General features: G+C 37.3%; 1 protein-coding gene across 1 annotated transcript in view; it reads right to left on the bottom strand.

Moving 5' to 3' along the window:
* Nucleotides 1–18,510, bottom strand: part of SEMA3E (semaphorin 3E) — a 253,189-nt gene that overhangs the window by 49,739 nt on the left and 184,940 nt on the right. The window contains exon 5 of the mRNA XM_032306024.1: nt 2,410–2,503. Within this exon, the coding sequence (XP_032161915.1) occupies nt 2,410–2,503 (94 nt within the window). The remainder of the gene's footprint in view (nt 1–2,409; nt 2,504–18,510) is intronic.

Genomic DNA, 18,510 nt, shown 5'->3' with positions numbered 1-18,510 from the left:
CTTACGATTTGATTTCTCTTCTGAATATGTGGAACAGCCACCCAGATGGCAAGCACTTCCCATGTCAGCACAGTGTAATTTGATTTGGAAGTTCAATGAAACTCACTGGGAAATGTCCCTCCAGTAATATTTCCCTTCTTAAAAAAATTCAGTTTTAAGTTTCCGGTTTCATGCATAAATAAGCTCCAGGGAGGCTTAGTGGTGAGTGGCAGGGTGACTAAAGGAATTGTTTAAACCATTTAAATGAAATGTTAAAATTAAATGGTGTGCTAATCTTTTTAGGATTTCACCACAGAAGTAGTGTTTACTCTGTAATTTTCCACTTTCAGTATCACTTATAATATTCTTATGAATAATATCCCAAAATTTGTTTTTTGCCTATTTAGGAATATTGAGTCTATTCAATGAATATTTATAGGAGGCCTATTCTGTGCAAGATGTAAGGTAAAAGAAATGAGAAGAAAATCTCTTCCAAACATATTCAAATTTTAAATTTATGAAATTATCCCCCAAAAGCACTGAAAGCATTAGAAAAAATTATCTATCAAATGAATGTATTTTAATGCATCCAGTGCCATTTCTAACATAGATCTAGCTGGTATCCATTCAGTGTCCCTCCCAAGACTTTGATTCCTACTGAAGTTTAAACTTAGGCGATCTTATTTTCATATTTAAGGTCTCCCTTCCTTATATTCTGTTTATACACACACACACACAGGTTAGCAGAGGAACTCTAGCTATCTTAAATATACTATTTTTCTTTAAAACATTATACTCTTTAAGAATATTACATGTTTTGGAGCAAGTTTTGAAAGAACTTACTATGTGAAATCTCATTTTAGAGCCTTTTCAAACTATGGGCCTGAAGCAAATCCATCTTTCCCTAATAATTAGCGCTAACTGAAGGTCTTTGCTCTACAGATATACAGTGGACCCCTAACTTCATGGAAGTTGGAAGCTCTGACCATGAAGCTGAAAATCTGCATATAACTTGTGACTGCCCAAACACTTAACTATTAATTGAGCAGAAGCCTCACGGATAACAAAACAACTGATTAACGCATAGTTTGCATGTTTTATCTATTAACTACTGTATTCTTACAGCAAACTACAGAAAAGAAAATGTTAAGAAAACCATAAGGAAGAGAAGATACATTTACAGTACTGCACTGTATTCATAAAAAAGAACTGGATATGCCTGGACCCATGAAGTTCAAACCTGTGTTGTTCAAGGGTCAACTATATATATAAAAAAAACTTTGCTGACATAGATATAAGTGCCATGACCAGGATGGGGAGTACAGAGTGGGACGCAAGGCCCATCAAAATGAACTATCCGGATAAGTTCAGGGACTGCACAGTTTCTACAATACACGGGAATATCTGCATCAACTCAAAAGCTTGTATTCTGATTACTCATCAGTGGGGAGTTTTAAGTGTTAATCTTTTATTTAGGATGGGAAGTCCCCACATGTTATTTTACACTTTCCCATTTTCTGCCAACAGGGTGACCTAATATTAGCCTATAACTCTAAGTGTTGCAAATGTAATAATAGAAATCCATACATCTGTACCATACTTATAGCAGAACCTCACAACCCTGAGAGAAAAGAAGGACTCCTCATAGCTCCTAGTTAGGTATCAGGAAGAACTCACTTCAGCTTTGTACTTGGGAACCCATCTGTCTGTACCATCACAGTGCTGGAGTACTTTGCCAAGTGTGTCAGCATTAAACCCCGAGAATACAAACAGAAAGAAAAATAATTTCATTGTGTCTTAAGTGAGGTACTCAGGTGAGGTACCTCATCTAATTAAATGGAATCAAATGGAAATCTAGATCAGACATGCCAACTTATTTTATTATTTCAATGTGGACATTTAGTGGAAGTTTGAACAGGTCAACCTCTATTGTTAAGATTCTAGATAAACAAGAGTTTAGATAAATAATTTTAAAGTTCTCAACTGAGATAACCTTCTGATGAATTCTACTGATACAGAGAAGGGCACCAAGAAGAGAATATTAAAAGTTTTCCTAAAATTACAGAGTAATTAAAACAAAAAGAACTAACATATGTTGCAATAGTTGAGTTTCTCCAGCCAGGATTTTATAAAGTACTTCTCTAACTGCATTTTTTTGAATAGTAAACGGTCATAGTACAGGATGTTTTCTATCAGATACTAAATAAAACCTGTGTTTCCAGAACGAGACACACATACTTCAGAGTAGCTGCATTTATCTTAGAGTCAAAATTGGTTCAGTTTAGCCTGACTTGAAATCTAATATCATTGCTTCCAGCACCCATAAATAAAAATGACTCTAACACACATATAGAGAAACACCAGAAGAATCTAAGTGAAGTTCCAAAATCAATATGGCGACCAAATGATGTCTGTGGCAACAATAATTACCAACTAAGGTGGAGATGAAGGAGGAGCTGGGATCGAAAGGACATCTGCCCCTTCCTCTTTCAGACCTGTGTGGTTCCAGATGAAACAGGGGATCCTTGAAAAAAAAAAAAAACAACAACAATAGATAAACCAGAAAAGCCATTATGTATTTGCCAATTTTAGTAAGAATCTAATTGCTCAGATAAGACATATAAAAACCTGACCTTTTGCAAACAGTGTAAACAGGATACCATGAGTACCGAGTTTCTTAAAGCCAAACTGGGTTTTGTAAATAAATATATGGGTTTTCAGGTCCATATGAGTTTCTCACTCCTCCCAGAAAGTATACAGGTGATGAAATAAAAAACATTAACAGTTTTTAATCACATGAGCAGACAGTAATCGTTATTCTGAGGGGTGTCCAGTAAATATGTCAAAGGAATGAAAATGAGCTAAAAAAAAAATGTTATTAAAAGGGAGGTTTAAAAAAGAAAAAGGGAGGCTTAATGCTAAATACAGAATCGACTGCTATCCCACAAAGGCCACTGTTGATTTTTTCTGAAGGGTCTGCAAAAGAAGCTGATAAAATTTTCTATCAATTTAGACTATTTATTTCCAATCATGTCTCTTCTTCATCACATATTCTTGGTATAGACATTTAACTTTAATAATTTAGAAAATGATGGCTGCATAAACAATTATTGGAATATAGATGTATAGATAAATGTCCCATTATGAGCAATGTTTCAGACTCGTGTCACATAAATAAGAGCTTGAAAGTACTTCTATGAAAAACGACTACTTCACTGGTTCTTATTGCAAGTGCCTAACCACCGAAATTTTCTCTATTCTCAGATTTCAAAATTCTCATTAATATATTTTCATAATGATTATTCATTAAGTGTGCTATAAATGGTTTGGGTAAAAGAAAGTTTGGAAAAGTGACAATAAGAATCAATATTGAAAACTTTGCGGGAAACGAAAAAATAGTCTGCAAGAGAACATTGCTGATCCTGCCCCCTGCTATCCATGGCCCTGCCCATCTGCGAACCATGAACCTCAAAACAATCCCAAAGTCCTGAGTAACTTCTGATTTGCAGCCACTTTTCTCAAACTTGAATTTGACTTTCTTAGCCACTCCCCTTATTTCCCATTATCTGTTCTGTCCTGATCTTGCCATTCTTATTTGACACACTTTTCTTCCTCTCTCTGATTCCAAAATCTCCATTCTGACCCTGTGGTTCTAAAACCTTTCCAGGAATGCAGAGTTCACCTGACCCCTACAACCTTCCTGGAACTGAACCACAGCCCAGGGGACAAATGGAGGCTCCTCACTCAGAGGTGGCTAAAAGCCAAAAAACTCTTTTTAACCCCCCAATTTTTTTCCTGTTTACACACTTTGCACACATCCATAGAGGGCAAGAATACCCATAAATAATTGGAGACATTTTTGTGTTTGCTACTCAGATGACAAATTTACAATGACATGAGAAGAAGTTTGTTTAAATGAGAGAGAATTCTTGGTGTACCCAGCTAACACTTGTGCTGAACGGTCTGCATCTCCATTTGGAAAACTGACTCGCAGCGTTATGTGAAGGAGAAAGTGACCAAGTGCGTGAATGTAATACTTGGGTGACCCTTTAGTCACTGCCACTTTAGAAGTTACTTGAAACAAAGTAGGTAGGACATGCATTTTGTGTTTGTTCTACTCCAGTCAAATGTCCAAATATTTGGTCAGAGAAAGCTGTTAAAGAGATATACTGAACTGCTCTCTTAAATCAAGACTTTCTACAACTTCAGAATTCAGACACTCAACTTTTTATCACCAATGACAGGTGAAGGTGATTTACCTAATGGATAAAATTACACACTTTTAACACTAAAATTGAAACTGCAAGCGAAAAACAAGTGTGTTGCATATTTATTTGAGCCAGCACAATATATTAAGTTTAAACTACCAAGCAGGGGCGCCTGGGTAACTCAGTCGGTTAAGCCTCTGCCTTCAGCTCAGGTCCTGGTCTCGGCGTCCTGAGATGGAGCCCCACATTGGGCTCTTTGCTCAGCGGGGAGCCTGCTTCCTCCCCTCTCTCTGCCTGCCTCTCTGCCTACTTGTGATCTCTGTCAAATAAATAAATAAAAACTTCAAAAAAAAATCTGTCAAGTAGAAGAAACATAGAAAATGCAAACTAAGAATTCTAAGATTAAGAGAATCTCAGACTTCAAAGGACTGTAGTTAGATGAAGGGAATGAAGTCACAATTTCTCGGAAAAGTCACAGGTTTTCAAAGGTCTAAGTCACCACTTAGGCTCCTGAGGCTATTGTTGATTGGCGAATTTCAGCACAGGTCTGAGATTTCAATTATCTGACATACCAGTGTCTTTGACTTTCAAGAAAATTTGCTTGAATCAACAGAATCCTATATTTGAAAAGATGCCTAGAACCTTAACATTTAGGAAAAGAAGTGGAACCCAGAATCAGGCGGAATTTTTAGTTATGTATGAGGCCTGATTCTGTGCAGTATGTAAATCTAGCTGAGTCTGTAAAAGGATCCTCTTTTACAAAACCTCACATTTAAACCTGAGAATAAATGAGCGTTGGATACTCCAATATTTTCACAGACCTATGCCTCCTGTCCAAACTCATGTCCCTTGACTGAATTCTTCCACTTTAACACAGAAGACTTCAAGTATGTATCTCATTTACTTGATTAATGGCTATAGCTGCCTCGACATACAGTCCTTTAAAAATAATAAAAGGTTATTTCGCCTGCTTTTTATATCACTGTTAAAAATCTATATTTTTGAAAAAAGGACAGAGATAGTATTTTAGTTTAAAAAATGCATATGTTCCTTTTTTTAATTAAAGATTTTATTTATTTATTTGACAGAGAGAGAGATATCAAGAGATAGCACAAGCAGAGGGGGCTGCAGGCAGAGGGAGAGGGGGAAGCAGACTCTCCACTGAGCAGGGCTTGAGCAAAGCTGGGCTTGATCCCAGGACCCTGGGATCATGACCTGAGGCAAAGGCAGACTCAACCGATGAGCCACCCAGGTGCTCCAGTTCTTCAGTTTCTAATTGTGTAAAAAGAAAAAAAAAAAAAGATAAACTACTGGAGCACCCTTGCTTTAGAGAAGCAACATTATCTTTATACACAAAGAGAAGAAAGATCCTAAACTTTAGAGGGTAAAGTCATTTCCTCTCTATATAGCACTTGGTGAATAATATTCCAGGATTCAAATAATACAACAACAACAAAAAAGACAATGACAAATTGGACTGGAGAGTGTGATACTTCTTAAATTTGAAAACTACTGGGATGTGCATTCTGAAGACTATCATATTTATAACAAAATAATGAAAAGGTGCTTTGAACCCTTGAAAGTTCTGAAATTGCTCTCACAGTCTACATGCCGGCTGTTATGAACTACTTGTAGCTTCCTGAAGATCTCTTACTTGGGCTCTTCAAAGTGTTCAGGATAATAATGTCCATATAATATTAACAATTCTGCAGAGATCCTAGAACCCCCAGGAATCCTGATCTGACCTCTTTGTCTGCCCTGGGATCTCCTCCTAGGAGAGACCCTAGAATCTCTCTCCTAGAGAGACCCTACCACCAAACATCAGTGTATCCCTTTTTTGTATCATTTATTTCTCTGCATTATAATTGCCTGTTTGACCCTCCTTCCTACTAGTTTGTAAGGTTTTCTTGAGGAAACTGCCCATGTGATGTTAATCTTTGATCCCCTCTATCAAATAAAGTAACTGGCACATAATAAATACACAGTTGTTGATGACACTTGAAAAAAATACTACCTCTAGAAACAAACTTTTTCTTTTCTTTTTGCATTTGCTTATTTTCTTCTGTATCTAAAAGAACTCACAGACTGCTGTAGACAGGTGTGCTGATGTGAAAGCAGACGATATGTACAGACTGTGCATGCTTTCTGAGAGCTGCCCACGAAGCAACATCGTGGTCCTATTGCTTTTCTACATTTTGATTGCCACTGGCTTTAGTAAAACTATCACACTGTTAAAACAACTAAAGGAAGAAGAGATATGTTATTTCTCAAGCTATTTCATGAAGATAATATATTTTCATATACATTTTACAATTTATAAGGGATTCTTAACAGGATGAATACCTTAAGATTTAGGATAAATATAACTAAATTCTCCCTGGCATTTATTAAAAATAAAATCAAATACTAAAGAATGATAGTGGTGTTTGTTTTATTCCCAATGACCTTATTAATGATAATATGCATCTGGAAGTAATATGGAGGTGTGACATGGAGGTATTTCTCCACATGACTGATTTTTTTTCTTAACAAGATATTCTTTTGATATTGCGGAGTATGGTCATGAAATTTCAATACTGAGCTAAGAGGAAAGATTGAGTTCTTAATTCTTATCAAATAACTAACTTGGCAGCAGTTTTTAATAATTTACCTCATCTTTCATGATTTTAGACTGAAGGCTTTCTTTACCCTGTTAAGCTACATATGAAAGAAAGACACATTGGTTTGATTCATCCTAATTCCCCAGGACTCAATATATTATTTTTGCAACTTCATACAGCAGAGATGTGGAAATTGCCAAGAAGAGGTACAAGGAGAAAAATTTATCCTAGACTGGATAATACCGATAACAGAAAACAGGCCAATTCCAAACATCTATTGCTTTGTTCTGCACAGATCAAGCTGACTCCAAAATTAACTATAAATTCAAGAATGAAGTTTCTCACATTTGAGAGTTCATTGTGATGTTAAATGCAGTGTTTAATTTAGTGCACAATCCAATAAAATACTAAAAGGCGAGTAATGTAATTTTCTTCCCTGAAGTGGAATTCAGCCACTAAACCAACCAGAAAACGATGACATTGTCAATGACCCCAAAACAATTGTGCTTCTGGTTCAAGTAATATGTAATGCTGGTGTTTAACCTTATTGAGAATGTTGGTCAGTACTTACACTGGCTTTCCATTATCTGTGTTTTAACAGCTGGAATTTCTGCCTGAGTAATGTGGCTTAAATTTAGAAGACATCACTAGCATTAGTAGTGTGGCCTACACTTTTTGTTTCAGTGTGGTAAGAAGAAGTTTTTCAATAGGTTCTCCTGTGCTTGAGAGAAAGCAGGACGTGCACAGTTTGCAAAGGTAGGCAGATACATGGGCTCTTCAGAAAAAAAAGTTTAAAGAATAAATGATGTGTCTTTCCAGGAGAATTTTCCCCTTCAGGCCTTGAGGAGAGCGCTTGGAACCCAGCAAGACTGCTGTAAGCTATTTTCAAGAGGTGTGAGTTATTGCGTATCAGGTGTTAAATGGGATACCAATTAAATGAAATGAGAGTTTCCCATAAATGAGTCAGTGTGGTGAACTATTTTTGCCCTGAGTGTCAATGGTAAATTCTGAAAGATGTCAGAAAAAATCTATGGCATTACAAATACTATAGGACAAAACAAATAACCCCCTATTTTATTTTATTACTACTTCTAATGATTAGAGAAAAAGTCATAAAATACACAAGGCATATAAACATGTACCCGTCAACAATAAACAATAAAGATACAATTTTGATAAGTAAATGTCTAGAATAAATTACCATATCATGCACTTCAGTTCTTTACATAACAGCTATCTAATAACCTGTAGCAAAATAATTTTGAAAGTGACTCACTACACAATTTTTTCTTTTCTTCTGCCAATCAATAAAAACGTGTTAAATAACATTTGGAACATTTCCCAAAGACTGAATAAACTAGCAGAAAAAAATACAAAATGGGAGTGAAATTTTAAGTCAACATCTTGACACTAATAGTTTTGCATTTTAATTTTTTTGACATTTTTTTAAAAAGATTTTATTCATCTATTTGACAGAGAGAGATCACAAGCAGGCAGAGAGGCAGGCAGAGAGAGAGGAAGGGAAGCAGGCTCCCTGCTGAGCAGAGAGCCCGACGTGGGACTCGATCCCAGGACCCTGAGATCATGACCTGAGCCGAAGGCAGTGGCTTAACCCACTGAGCCACCCAGGCGCCCCTTTTTTTTGACATTTTTAATCTCTAAAACACAATGTCATATTTGCATAACTCTTTAAAATGTAGAAACTACTCTTGCATATATTGTTTCACCTTCAAAATAAGACCATGAGGTAAAATAGAGTCAATAATACTGTTCACAAATATTATTTTCTTTTCATAGATGATAAATTAGAGCCAGGGTGAGGCTTAGCAATTTTCAAAGAGTGTCTTCTAACTTCACTCCATGTTCATTTTACATTTAGTATTATCCATCCTACTTACCATTGTAGACAGAGAGCGGGATATATGTTTATGCTGCTGTGCATGGCTGAGTATCTTGTATGAGGTAATTAAGGTATAGTCAGGGTTTGAAAATATGTATTAAGATTTTTTCAAAGAAGAAAATATTTATCATTATCATTATTATCAATATTTATCATTATTTATATCATTATTATCATTATCATTTATCATTATCATTATCGTTATCTATTTATTAAATTATATGTTCAAATGTTTTATTTCCTGTAACATTATTTGAATCGCTTGCAGATGCTACCAAACATTTTTTAAAGGCATATATGATACTTCTACAGTAAAATTCTAAATCAATTTTCTTGTGCTGATTTGTAAATAAATATTTGCTTAAATCGGTATTTGTGGATAAAATAATCTTTCCCCCACTTTCGTGTTTCCTTTAATTACTTCACAGTTCCAGTCTCCTCACTCTCATTTTACGCCAATAGTCTCTTAAATTCTACACTATTAGCTCTGTCTACCAGAAACGTATGCCTGGTGTACTAACAGTACTGGAAACAAATACTCTTTAAATGTTAATTATTATGTTGTCCTGAAGCCTGCTTTTATTAGAAAATAGCATCATCCTCGCTGCCTACCTTTTCCTCACCACCCTCTCAAATATAATCATGTCACTCTCTCTCTGGTACTTCCTCGCTGTTATAATAGCTCACCTTTAGAATATCTCAACAGCTCTGCCTTGGGCTTTCTGTCTTCTGACTCCCACCATCCCACCAAAACTCCAGCAGCATAAGCTGGCTGACTTTCCTTAAAAGTTGTATGCCTGATAACACCCTCTGCTCTTCCATTAAACTTTCCCTTTGGGAAAAGGGAACTCAGTTCTTCCTACTCTCTAGAATTCCTATTCTCCTCCCTGTGTAATGAGGAAACGATGCTGAAAAATGACTTTGCTGATATTCTGAGAGACTTTACCAAGCGAAATTTCTCCCATAGGCTATGCTACCTATCTCTTTTAACATTATTTCCATTGCACTGTGAGTACATACATACGGGTAATTCGCAAGCATTTAAGAAGCCTACTAGATTCCAAGCATTCAAACAATACTGAATTTAGGAAACATGATGCATGTGACTGTTTTGGGACCCCATAAAAATTAAGCAAAAACACCCCTTCTAATTGTAAATTTCACAAATAGAAAGCCAAAATCAACAGGTGACTACAACTAATATACTAGTTAATTTTGTTTCATGAAACAATATATTAACCACACTTCAATGGCAGAAATAAAGTCTTTATGCTATTTAATAAACTACTAGGAAAAAGAAGGAGGAGAATGAAAACAGGAATAGGAATAAGAATTGAAGTAAGAGTCGAAATGTTTTTACAAGGAGAGCTAATACCAAGTGGAGATAAGAAAGCCTCTGATTTGATCTATGACTCAAGTCCCGTAACCTCTTTCAACCTCAATTTCAACACTTGAGAAAAAGAAGAAATAATATTTCTGTGTTTCTCCCTCCTATGACTGCTGTGAGGATAAGAATAAATATTTTAAAAAATTTAAGAATTAGAAAATTTGAATATGACCTAACTATATAGGAAGCTAAAACCGACCTATTACAAATCCAAGGGTTGGCAACCAGCTCTTTTATATCAAACACAGTGGTGCATAATACTGATTTCATTCTGTATTATTTTGTTTTTGTTTTGTTGTTTTGCAGTTAACTTTAAAACCTTATTTTATATGATGAGAAGCCATAAGTGTAAGAATGCACGTTAATATGGATAGTATTTCAAAGACCCGTGGATAAATGATGGATTATTCAATAAATGGTGTTTGGACAACTGGAGTGCCATATGGAAAAAAAAAAAGTTTGATTACTACCTCATGTCCCATAGCCCTGTAGCCAAATTCCAGATTGATCAACAATTTAAACATAAGAAATAGGATTATACAAGGAATAGAAAAAGACATAAAAATTTTGTATGAAATCTTGAATGTGGAAAAGGTCTTTTAAAACAAGACACAGAATCTAGGAGACATCAAAGAAAGACTGATGAATAATAGAGCTTAATGATTTTGAGAAAAAAAATCTTACATGGGAAAAAACCATAAACATTTTTTCGGCCAAAAAGAGGCTTTCTTCTTTCCTTATTATATAATGAACTCCCAGGAACCAATAAAGATCACAAAACAAATTTAAAAAAATAGTCCGGGTCCACAGAAGTACAAAATAGTCTTGGAATATTCTTTTTATTCTAAGAAGGAAAGAAGCTATGAGAACTATTAGAGTTACATCACAAAGACTTAGAAGAGGTATGTCAGCTTGAAGAGGTACGTGCAGGACAAAGATGGTGCAATCCATTTTTTAAATAAGAAGAACTGCAACGGACTGAAATAAGCTTAAGAAAATAGAGAGATGGCTGCTGAAATATTTGCTGGGCATACCCTATAAGGCCACATGAGAAAATGTCATATTATAATTAAATATCTTGTTCTGAAATTAAGAAATTTTGTATTTTAATTATGTGAAAAGTCAGCAGAGCCTGTCTTCTAATAATTATAACATCGGTTGTAATTTGATTCATTTACCTTATGATGATCTGTATTTGATTCCGGAAAAGTCAAATTTAATTAGAAAATTTATCACAGTATGTCTGGTCAATCCCTGCCTGGGATACCCAGTTAATCTGGTGCTAAATTTACAATGGATATTGCAACTGAAACACACCACTGTGTGGTAAGTTACTAAGGTAGCTGACTTGGAATCTCTTTACATCAATAAATTATATAATACTCAAAGCAGGTCTACAGGTAAAGATGCTGAAAAAAAAAAGTTTTGCGTAATGAGCACCATGGTCTCTATTTCATAATTTTAGTTGCTTAATAAGATCCTAAGAATGCTAGTGAATGTACCTACAAATGGCTATTTTTTGAGCAATTATGAGCATCTATCCTATATAGAGATTTTAGGGCAAATCTAGCAGGAAAAAAATAGTGGTAGTAAATATTTGTACAATATAAGCAGGGTTTAATTTCTGATATTCTCTATGTACTATATAATAAAATAATTGGTACAGCATAAATGAGCAATTAAACTGGGTCTGTTTCTTAGATAAAATACATGGTACCTATATTTTAATTCATATACATGTGTATAGAATCATCCACATATATGACAATAAAAGTATTTATATATCAATATGTGAAATATGAAATATTAACATCAACTACTCTGTTAATGATAACATCAAAACTGTAAAATAGGAGGATGCTAAAAATAATCATGAATAAAATTTCATGCATATTTTTTAAAAATTTAACTGAAAGAGGCAGGTGATTATTTAGACATTTCTATGGAAAGAAAAGATCCATCTTGACTCAAGTTAACTTTAAGATCTGGACTTCTCTTCTGGACTGCTTTTCCCCACCTTCTCTGGGGCTGACTACTCTCACTGTTATTCTGACCACCCACAATGAAGCAAGAATCAAAATTCTTTTCTGAGGACAAAGATGCTTTTTATAAAACTATGAATATCTACTTTTCATGGGGAGGAAGTCATAGCCCCTTTTTAGTCTACAGACAGCCTTTGGACAAATTCCTCATTTCTGAACCCCTGTTCCCTTTCACTTGGACACATTTGAAAACTCTTCAATCTTCTGAGTGTTCCCACTGCTGACTGAGTCAAACATGATCACAAAGGATCATAGTCCTGTGTGGAGAAGAAAGAAAAGAATTGCTGGTAAAGGAAAAATCAATTCACCATCTGCACAGTAAGAACGGGACAGCTGCAGGGGAAGGGACGCTCCCTAACAGCTGATTTGTCATTCAGTCCTGGTTGGACCCAGACAGCTCTTGGAGTTAACGGTGTCAACAAAGGGAATTCTGGAAAATAGGGCTAATGAGTAGTCTTTCATGGTTATCGGAGTCTAGGTTAAGGGATTCCTGGTTTCTTTTCTTAGGGGCATAGGAAATATGCATATGGGGGATTATTTCCTCATTATGGTATTCTCATACAGTTAGAGAAGAATATTCCAAAATTATTTTCAAAGCTAATAATCATTAAACCCTTTCTGGTTTTATGATGTCCAGGCTACAGCCTAATTTGCTATATACTTGAAACGGGAAAACCTGCTCCATGACGTAGTCATTCTCCCTGCATCTCATCCATCCCTTTTTCAAACCACAAAAATCAGATTATTACACAAACACAAAAGGGAGGTGAGCATATCCTTAGCATGTTTCTTGCTTTTAATGATTCTTGTGGCAGCTCATGTCTATGGATAGAGACAGAATAGAAATACAATCAAATTAAAAGGGACAACCAGCATGTTTCACTAGGATCCCATCATCTGTGATAACAGACTGGAGAATAAACATTGCGCCTAACGGACACACTCTATGGCGTCATCTCAGTGGGGGTCTTCTTCCAATGTTCACTTCGTTACTCTGTGTAGCACTGTGCTAGTCGTTGCAAAGGTTCATTCCTGCAGAGCCCTTAGGATACAAAACGTTTTTACCTAAATGGTCTCCTTCATTGCTTATTACAAATCCTTAAGATAGGTATTTAAATGTACAGTGATTCTTCAAAGAACATCACAAGATGAGAACAATGTCTTTCAGGCTCTAGATATAGAAATATAATTACTATAATGAGTGCATCGGCGTGAAAAGTGCTATAATGAGGTACACACTCTGATGACAACATCAGCTTGGAACTTAATTTTAGTCCTGGGGGCAGAATGGTCTGGGCTGAAAGACGGACTGGTAATACCCTGAAATGTTTTTCCCAGGGAAACAAACAAACAAACAAAAAATAGTTAGGATTTATATTGGGAACACTTTCGATGTCTCCGATATTGTTCCAAGAACGTTGCTTACTTGTTTATTAGTTCATTGTCGCTACAACCTTACGAGACTGGTATTTTTACCTAATTTTACAAATAAATGTCCCAAGGCTCAGAGATATAAAGAGACGGACCCAAATTCATACAGCTAGAAACAGAAAGGTTGAATTCCGAAGCCCCTCAACCACTCTTCTATAGGAAGACTCTGAAAGGAGGAACAAACATTTCAAGATGAAGAGATGGGGGTAAGAAAAGAGTGAGTGGCCCTGATTGACTGTCACCAGATTCGCACTGGGGAAGTTTAATGAGCGGGAGGGACAGAAGACAGAAAGTGGGTTAGAGGCAGACTGTGAAGGACACGGGCTGTCTGAGATGAGGCACTCCGGCGGCCTTCATTCCATGGGCAACGGTACATCGTGAACGTTCTGAAAAGACTTATTGTTTTGGGAAGTTAATCTGACAGCAGAGATAAAGCCAGACTGAAGAGCCAGTGAGACCCTAAGGAAACGAGGAGAAGCAGTCAGGGGTAAGAATAGTTCTGGCAGAAGGAACAGAAAGAGGAGTGAATTGGAAAGGTAGTTTAAAGACACAGCCAAAAATAAATAAATAAATAAATAAATAAATAAAATCACATAGCTCCTGATTCAACTTGGGGGAGAAAGCTGGGTTAACAACACAACACTGAGGTTTTTAAGCATGGGTGAGAGAGAAAAGAGTAATATCTTAACTGTGCTAAGGAGCAGAGTAGGAAAAGATGAAAGAAAAGATTTCTAAGGAAACCTGGTAAACCTCACTCTAGGAATGTGTTTGATTTACTGATTTGGATACTTTTTAAACAACAGGAGATATCAGAAACTTGATAGGAGATATCAAAAGGTATGTTAGAACTAGGAATTCAGGTCTATGAATGAACACATGAGGGCACTAACACACGAGGGCGGTTCCTACTGGAAAGTTAAAGGAATGAGATGCCGCTGGTGGTGGTGCCAGTGAGAGCTGATGACTCCCTGACGGTCCCTATTTGTCAAGCACTGTTCTAGGTGTTTTACTTGTATTAGTCCAATCTTCACAATGACCCTATACATGGAATACTACTATATAAGCTCATTTTATGGAGGAGGACATCGAGGCATGGAGAGGAAGAGTGCCTTGCACCAAGTTACACAGACAATAGGAGACTGGGATTTTAAGTTACCCTCCCCCCCATACACACACACCCACACTGTTTGGGTTGAGCACTTCCAGAGAGAAAAAGAGAGGTGTGAAAGATACAACTCAAACTGGGGGTGGTGTTTCGTTCTAGAAAAGGGAATCAGACTGGGAAAAGGTTGAAAAAAATACTTTTAATTTGACTCTGCCTTTTATTTTTAAACTCTTTACAGAGGAAAAGGCAGCAAATTGTAAGGGCTATAAATGACTGAAAAAATATCATTGCTATGGAATCAATATATAATTATGGAGGAAAATGTAGACTATTAATAAATAAAGGTTGCAAATGATGACTCTTCATAACCCTAGTATCTGGAGAACCACTGCTGAAGCTGCATTAGACTTCCATCCAGTCTTTATAGCATCTCTGTGCAATCTCACAGAGCCCATGTTACGCTGGGTTTACATGGATGTCAAATATTACATTCTATCTGTGTTCCTCCAACAAATATTTTTCATTCTCTAGTTCTACAATATTTTCGGTTCAGAACATCTTCTGTAAGCCCCGAGGTTCATGGATTCTTAGTTACACATCGCTGGAGTGAAGCGGAGTCTACAGGCCTGGAATGGCTTGAAGTGAGGGGAGCCATTCCCCATTAAGTCTCTCAGGGTCCTCTGGACTCCTGTCACTTGTTCTCCCACACATCTAGCTGACCCAAATGTTACAGGATCTCAACAGTGATTTAGCCACCTAGGGGAAGGGACTGGAAGGGAGTCCTGTGGCAAGTCCCAAAAGGAAAACAACATGGGTGCAAGGCTTGTTGACTTGTGCTTTCCCCCTCCTGTGTTTGCTGAAGCTGCCACCCTGCGGGTCAGTTGTTTTGTGTGTATTTGTTTTGTTTTGTTTTGTAGGCTTTCTGCATACAACTTTATGGTTAGGCCAGGCTCTAATGTCCTGTAAGTAATGGGTTTCACCTAGCCGCCTTCCAGATGTTCCCAGCAAGGTCCTGAGAGTTTGCCAGAAAAATCCCATAAGAAGGCACTGTGCTGTCGAGTGGCACTATTCGACCCTAAATGCTTTCCTCCAATCTGGTTCTGTATCATAGATAATAAAACATTCTTGGACCTTCTAGCATATGGTAGCCTCCTCCTCAGGAGCATATGCTGAGGCAAGTTTTCTGCTTTGGTAAAATCCTTTTGGTAATTTCAATAGAAAATCAGCAAATATGTGGTTCCTGAGTGGTAAAAGGAGTAGCTTATTATAATTTTTTTTTTATCAGTCTGGATCCAATCAAGTGACCAAAAAATGATACAGTGGGTTAAACAGGGGATGTTCAATATAAACCATGATGAAGTGATGACAAGGGAGCAAGTAGGATGAAAGGAAGCCTGAGGAAGGAAAACCCTAGGAGGGGAGATTCACACCTCACTAGAGAAAGTGTGCTTTCCCGCCACTGGATGGAGGAGTAACTTGTGCTGTTGCCAGGTCTGAAAGGGTTCGCTGTCCCCAGGCAAGAGCAGTAACGCTTGGGCCCACAGAGAAAGTCATGTATGCACGGGGCATCAGGGGAACACTTGAACAGATGCCCTGTTGGAGAGGCCTCCCTCTACAGAACCTAGCATGCCTGCAGGGTGTGAACTGGGTGGTTCTGTGGATGACCAGCCCCGTGGGCCCACTGGCCCCGCATGGTGAGGAAAGGGAGCAGGGGAGGCAGCAATCTTCCCCCTCTGGGGTGCAGCCCATGTGCTCCTGGGCTCCCCTGCTGCGTCTGCTGGAATTGAGAGCTACGGCCAGGTGCTGCAGAAATTTGTGTCCATGGGACACCTCACACTTAGAAAACAACAGGGTCTGGGCAATAAAGAAAAAGTACACTCTTTAGAAACCTGGTGAAGGAAGGAACCAGACTAGAACCAAAGACCGCCTCTTCCTTCTGGAATGTTCCTCAGTGCCATCTACTGACAAGGGTTAGCAACTGCCAGCTTAAAGAAAACTGGGAACTAATTACACCAGCAGACTCCCTTCACCTTTTTCCTACAATATAACCTAGTCATAGGAGTGACATCACATCACCTTTGTTATATTCAATTGGGTAGAAGCAAGTTACAGGTTCTTCCCTACCCCCAACTCAAGGGGAGGGGATGATACAGGGTCTGAGTCCTCAGGCTCATCTTGGAATTTGGCTCACCACAATCTGCATTATTCATAATCACCAAAAACTGGAAATGGCCCAAGTGCCCCTCAGTATGAGAATGGATAAGCCAACTAGGATATATTCATGCTATGGAAAATGCCTCAGCAATGAAGGGGGACAAAGTACTAATAAACACACTGCGGGATACAATCTCAAATGCTTTATGCTAAGTGACAGAAGCTGATCTCAGAATCTGCCTACTGTATGATTCCATTTAAACTATGTTCTCAACATTACAAAACTATTAGAACAGATAACAAGTCAGTAGCTGTCAAGGGCTGGGGAGGGGGGCAGAGAGTTGACAGCAAATCACTGTCAGTGGCGGTGCATGTGTTTAAAATTCATAAGATAAATTTAGAATAAGTTTATCAAACAAAAGTGAATTATATTGATATAATATTAAATTCTAATAATACTTTAAAAAAACACACAAAAAAGGTTGAATTTTTTTTTTATTTCCATCAGAAAGAAGAGTTCCTCGTTCCATGTACTACTGTCAGGATTCTGCTGACAGTAATAGAAATGATAACCTCTTTCCTTAGAGATACTTTGACATTCATATAGAAATCATAATTCATAATTAAGACTTAAGTGCAATGGAAATCCAAAGGAAATGTAATTAATTCTACCAGGTGGAGGTTGAGATAAACATCAGAGGAGCTGATGTGTAAACTCAGCCCTGAAAAATGAGTTAGAATTGTCTCAACAAAGAATAAAGATAAGCTATTCAAGCCAAGGGATCAGCATGAACAAAGACATGAGCAAATGATTGAATACAGAGTCTGAGACATGGCACATACTGTTGTGATCGCCTCATTGGTCTCTTAGGGTGAGGTGAGTCATAAAAGTAGGGTGGACCTACCTCCTTTCTCATCCAGAAGATTCTCCTTCCTTAGTCAACCTGAATTTTCAAAGTTTTATTACGAAAAGAACTGCTTCTTTGCCATGTCTCTAGGACATTATCTCATGGGAATATAGCAGGTGTAGAAAATGTGGATGTAGGGTGCTGGACAGAGGTCAAGCCTGGGGATAAGATGCGGGAGTCATCAGTCAGAAAGCCACGCAATCTGGCAAGCAAGGTATTAGAAGAGACTTAAATTACAGATGAGGAAACCAAAATTCAAATAGGTGAAGTACTAATGGAGGTAGTAGGCAGCAGAACTCAGATTTGAAACTGCATCTGTCTAGTTCAAAGCCTACATTCTTTTCATTATATCATTTTACCTCCAGAACCATAGTGACCTGGACAACGCCAGCGCAGTTAATTAAGGACTGAAAGTGATTGGACCACACATATACAAGCTCATCTGAATAACAATTGTGATAACCAACATCTTCTAAATGTCTCTAATGATATTCAGCAGTTTGAAAGGTCCACTGGAGAAAGCCAAAGGTTCAAATGAACAAGGATTAATAAATCATAGAGGTAGATACACAAAGATCAAACTCGTTTGTGGTTGTATTTTGTCAATGTCATGGCAGTGAGGTCTCTGCTGTTTCAAGAAGGTAGTAAAATCTGAAGAGATTGAAGGATTAGAGAAAAGGGATGATGTCTATGGAAGGAAGCAGAGGATGAAAGTCAAGTTGAGAGAGTATGAGCGGCAGAGGGCACAGATTCATGTAGATGATGCCTGTTTAGACTCAGTTATTACCACCATCAT

The sequence above is a fragment of the Mustela erminea genome, chromosome 11, assembly GCF_009829155.1.
Source record: "Mustela erminea isolate mMusErm1 chromosome 11, mMusErm1.Pri, whole genome shotgun sequence".
Classification (NCBI taxonomy): Eukaryota; Metazoa; Chordata; class Mammalia; order Carnivora; family Mustelidae; genus Mustela; species Mustela erminea.
The sequence above is the reverse complement of the archived record's forward strand: the minus strand, read 5'-3'. Positions and strand labels throughout refer to the sequence as shown.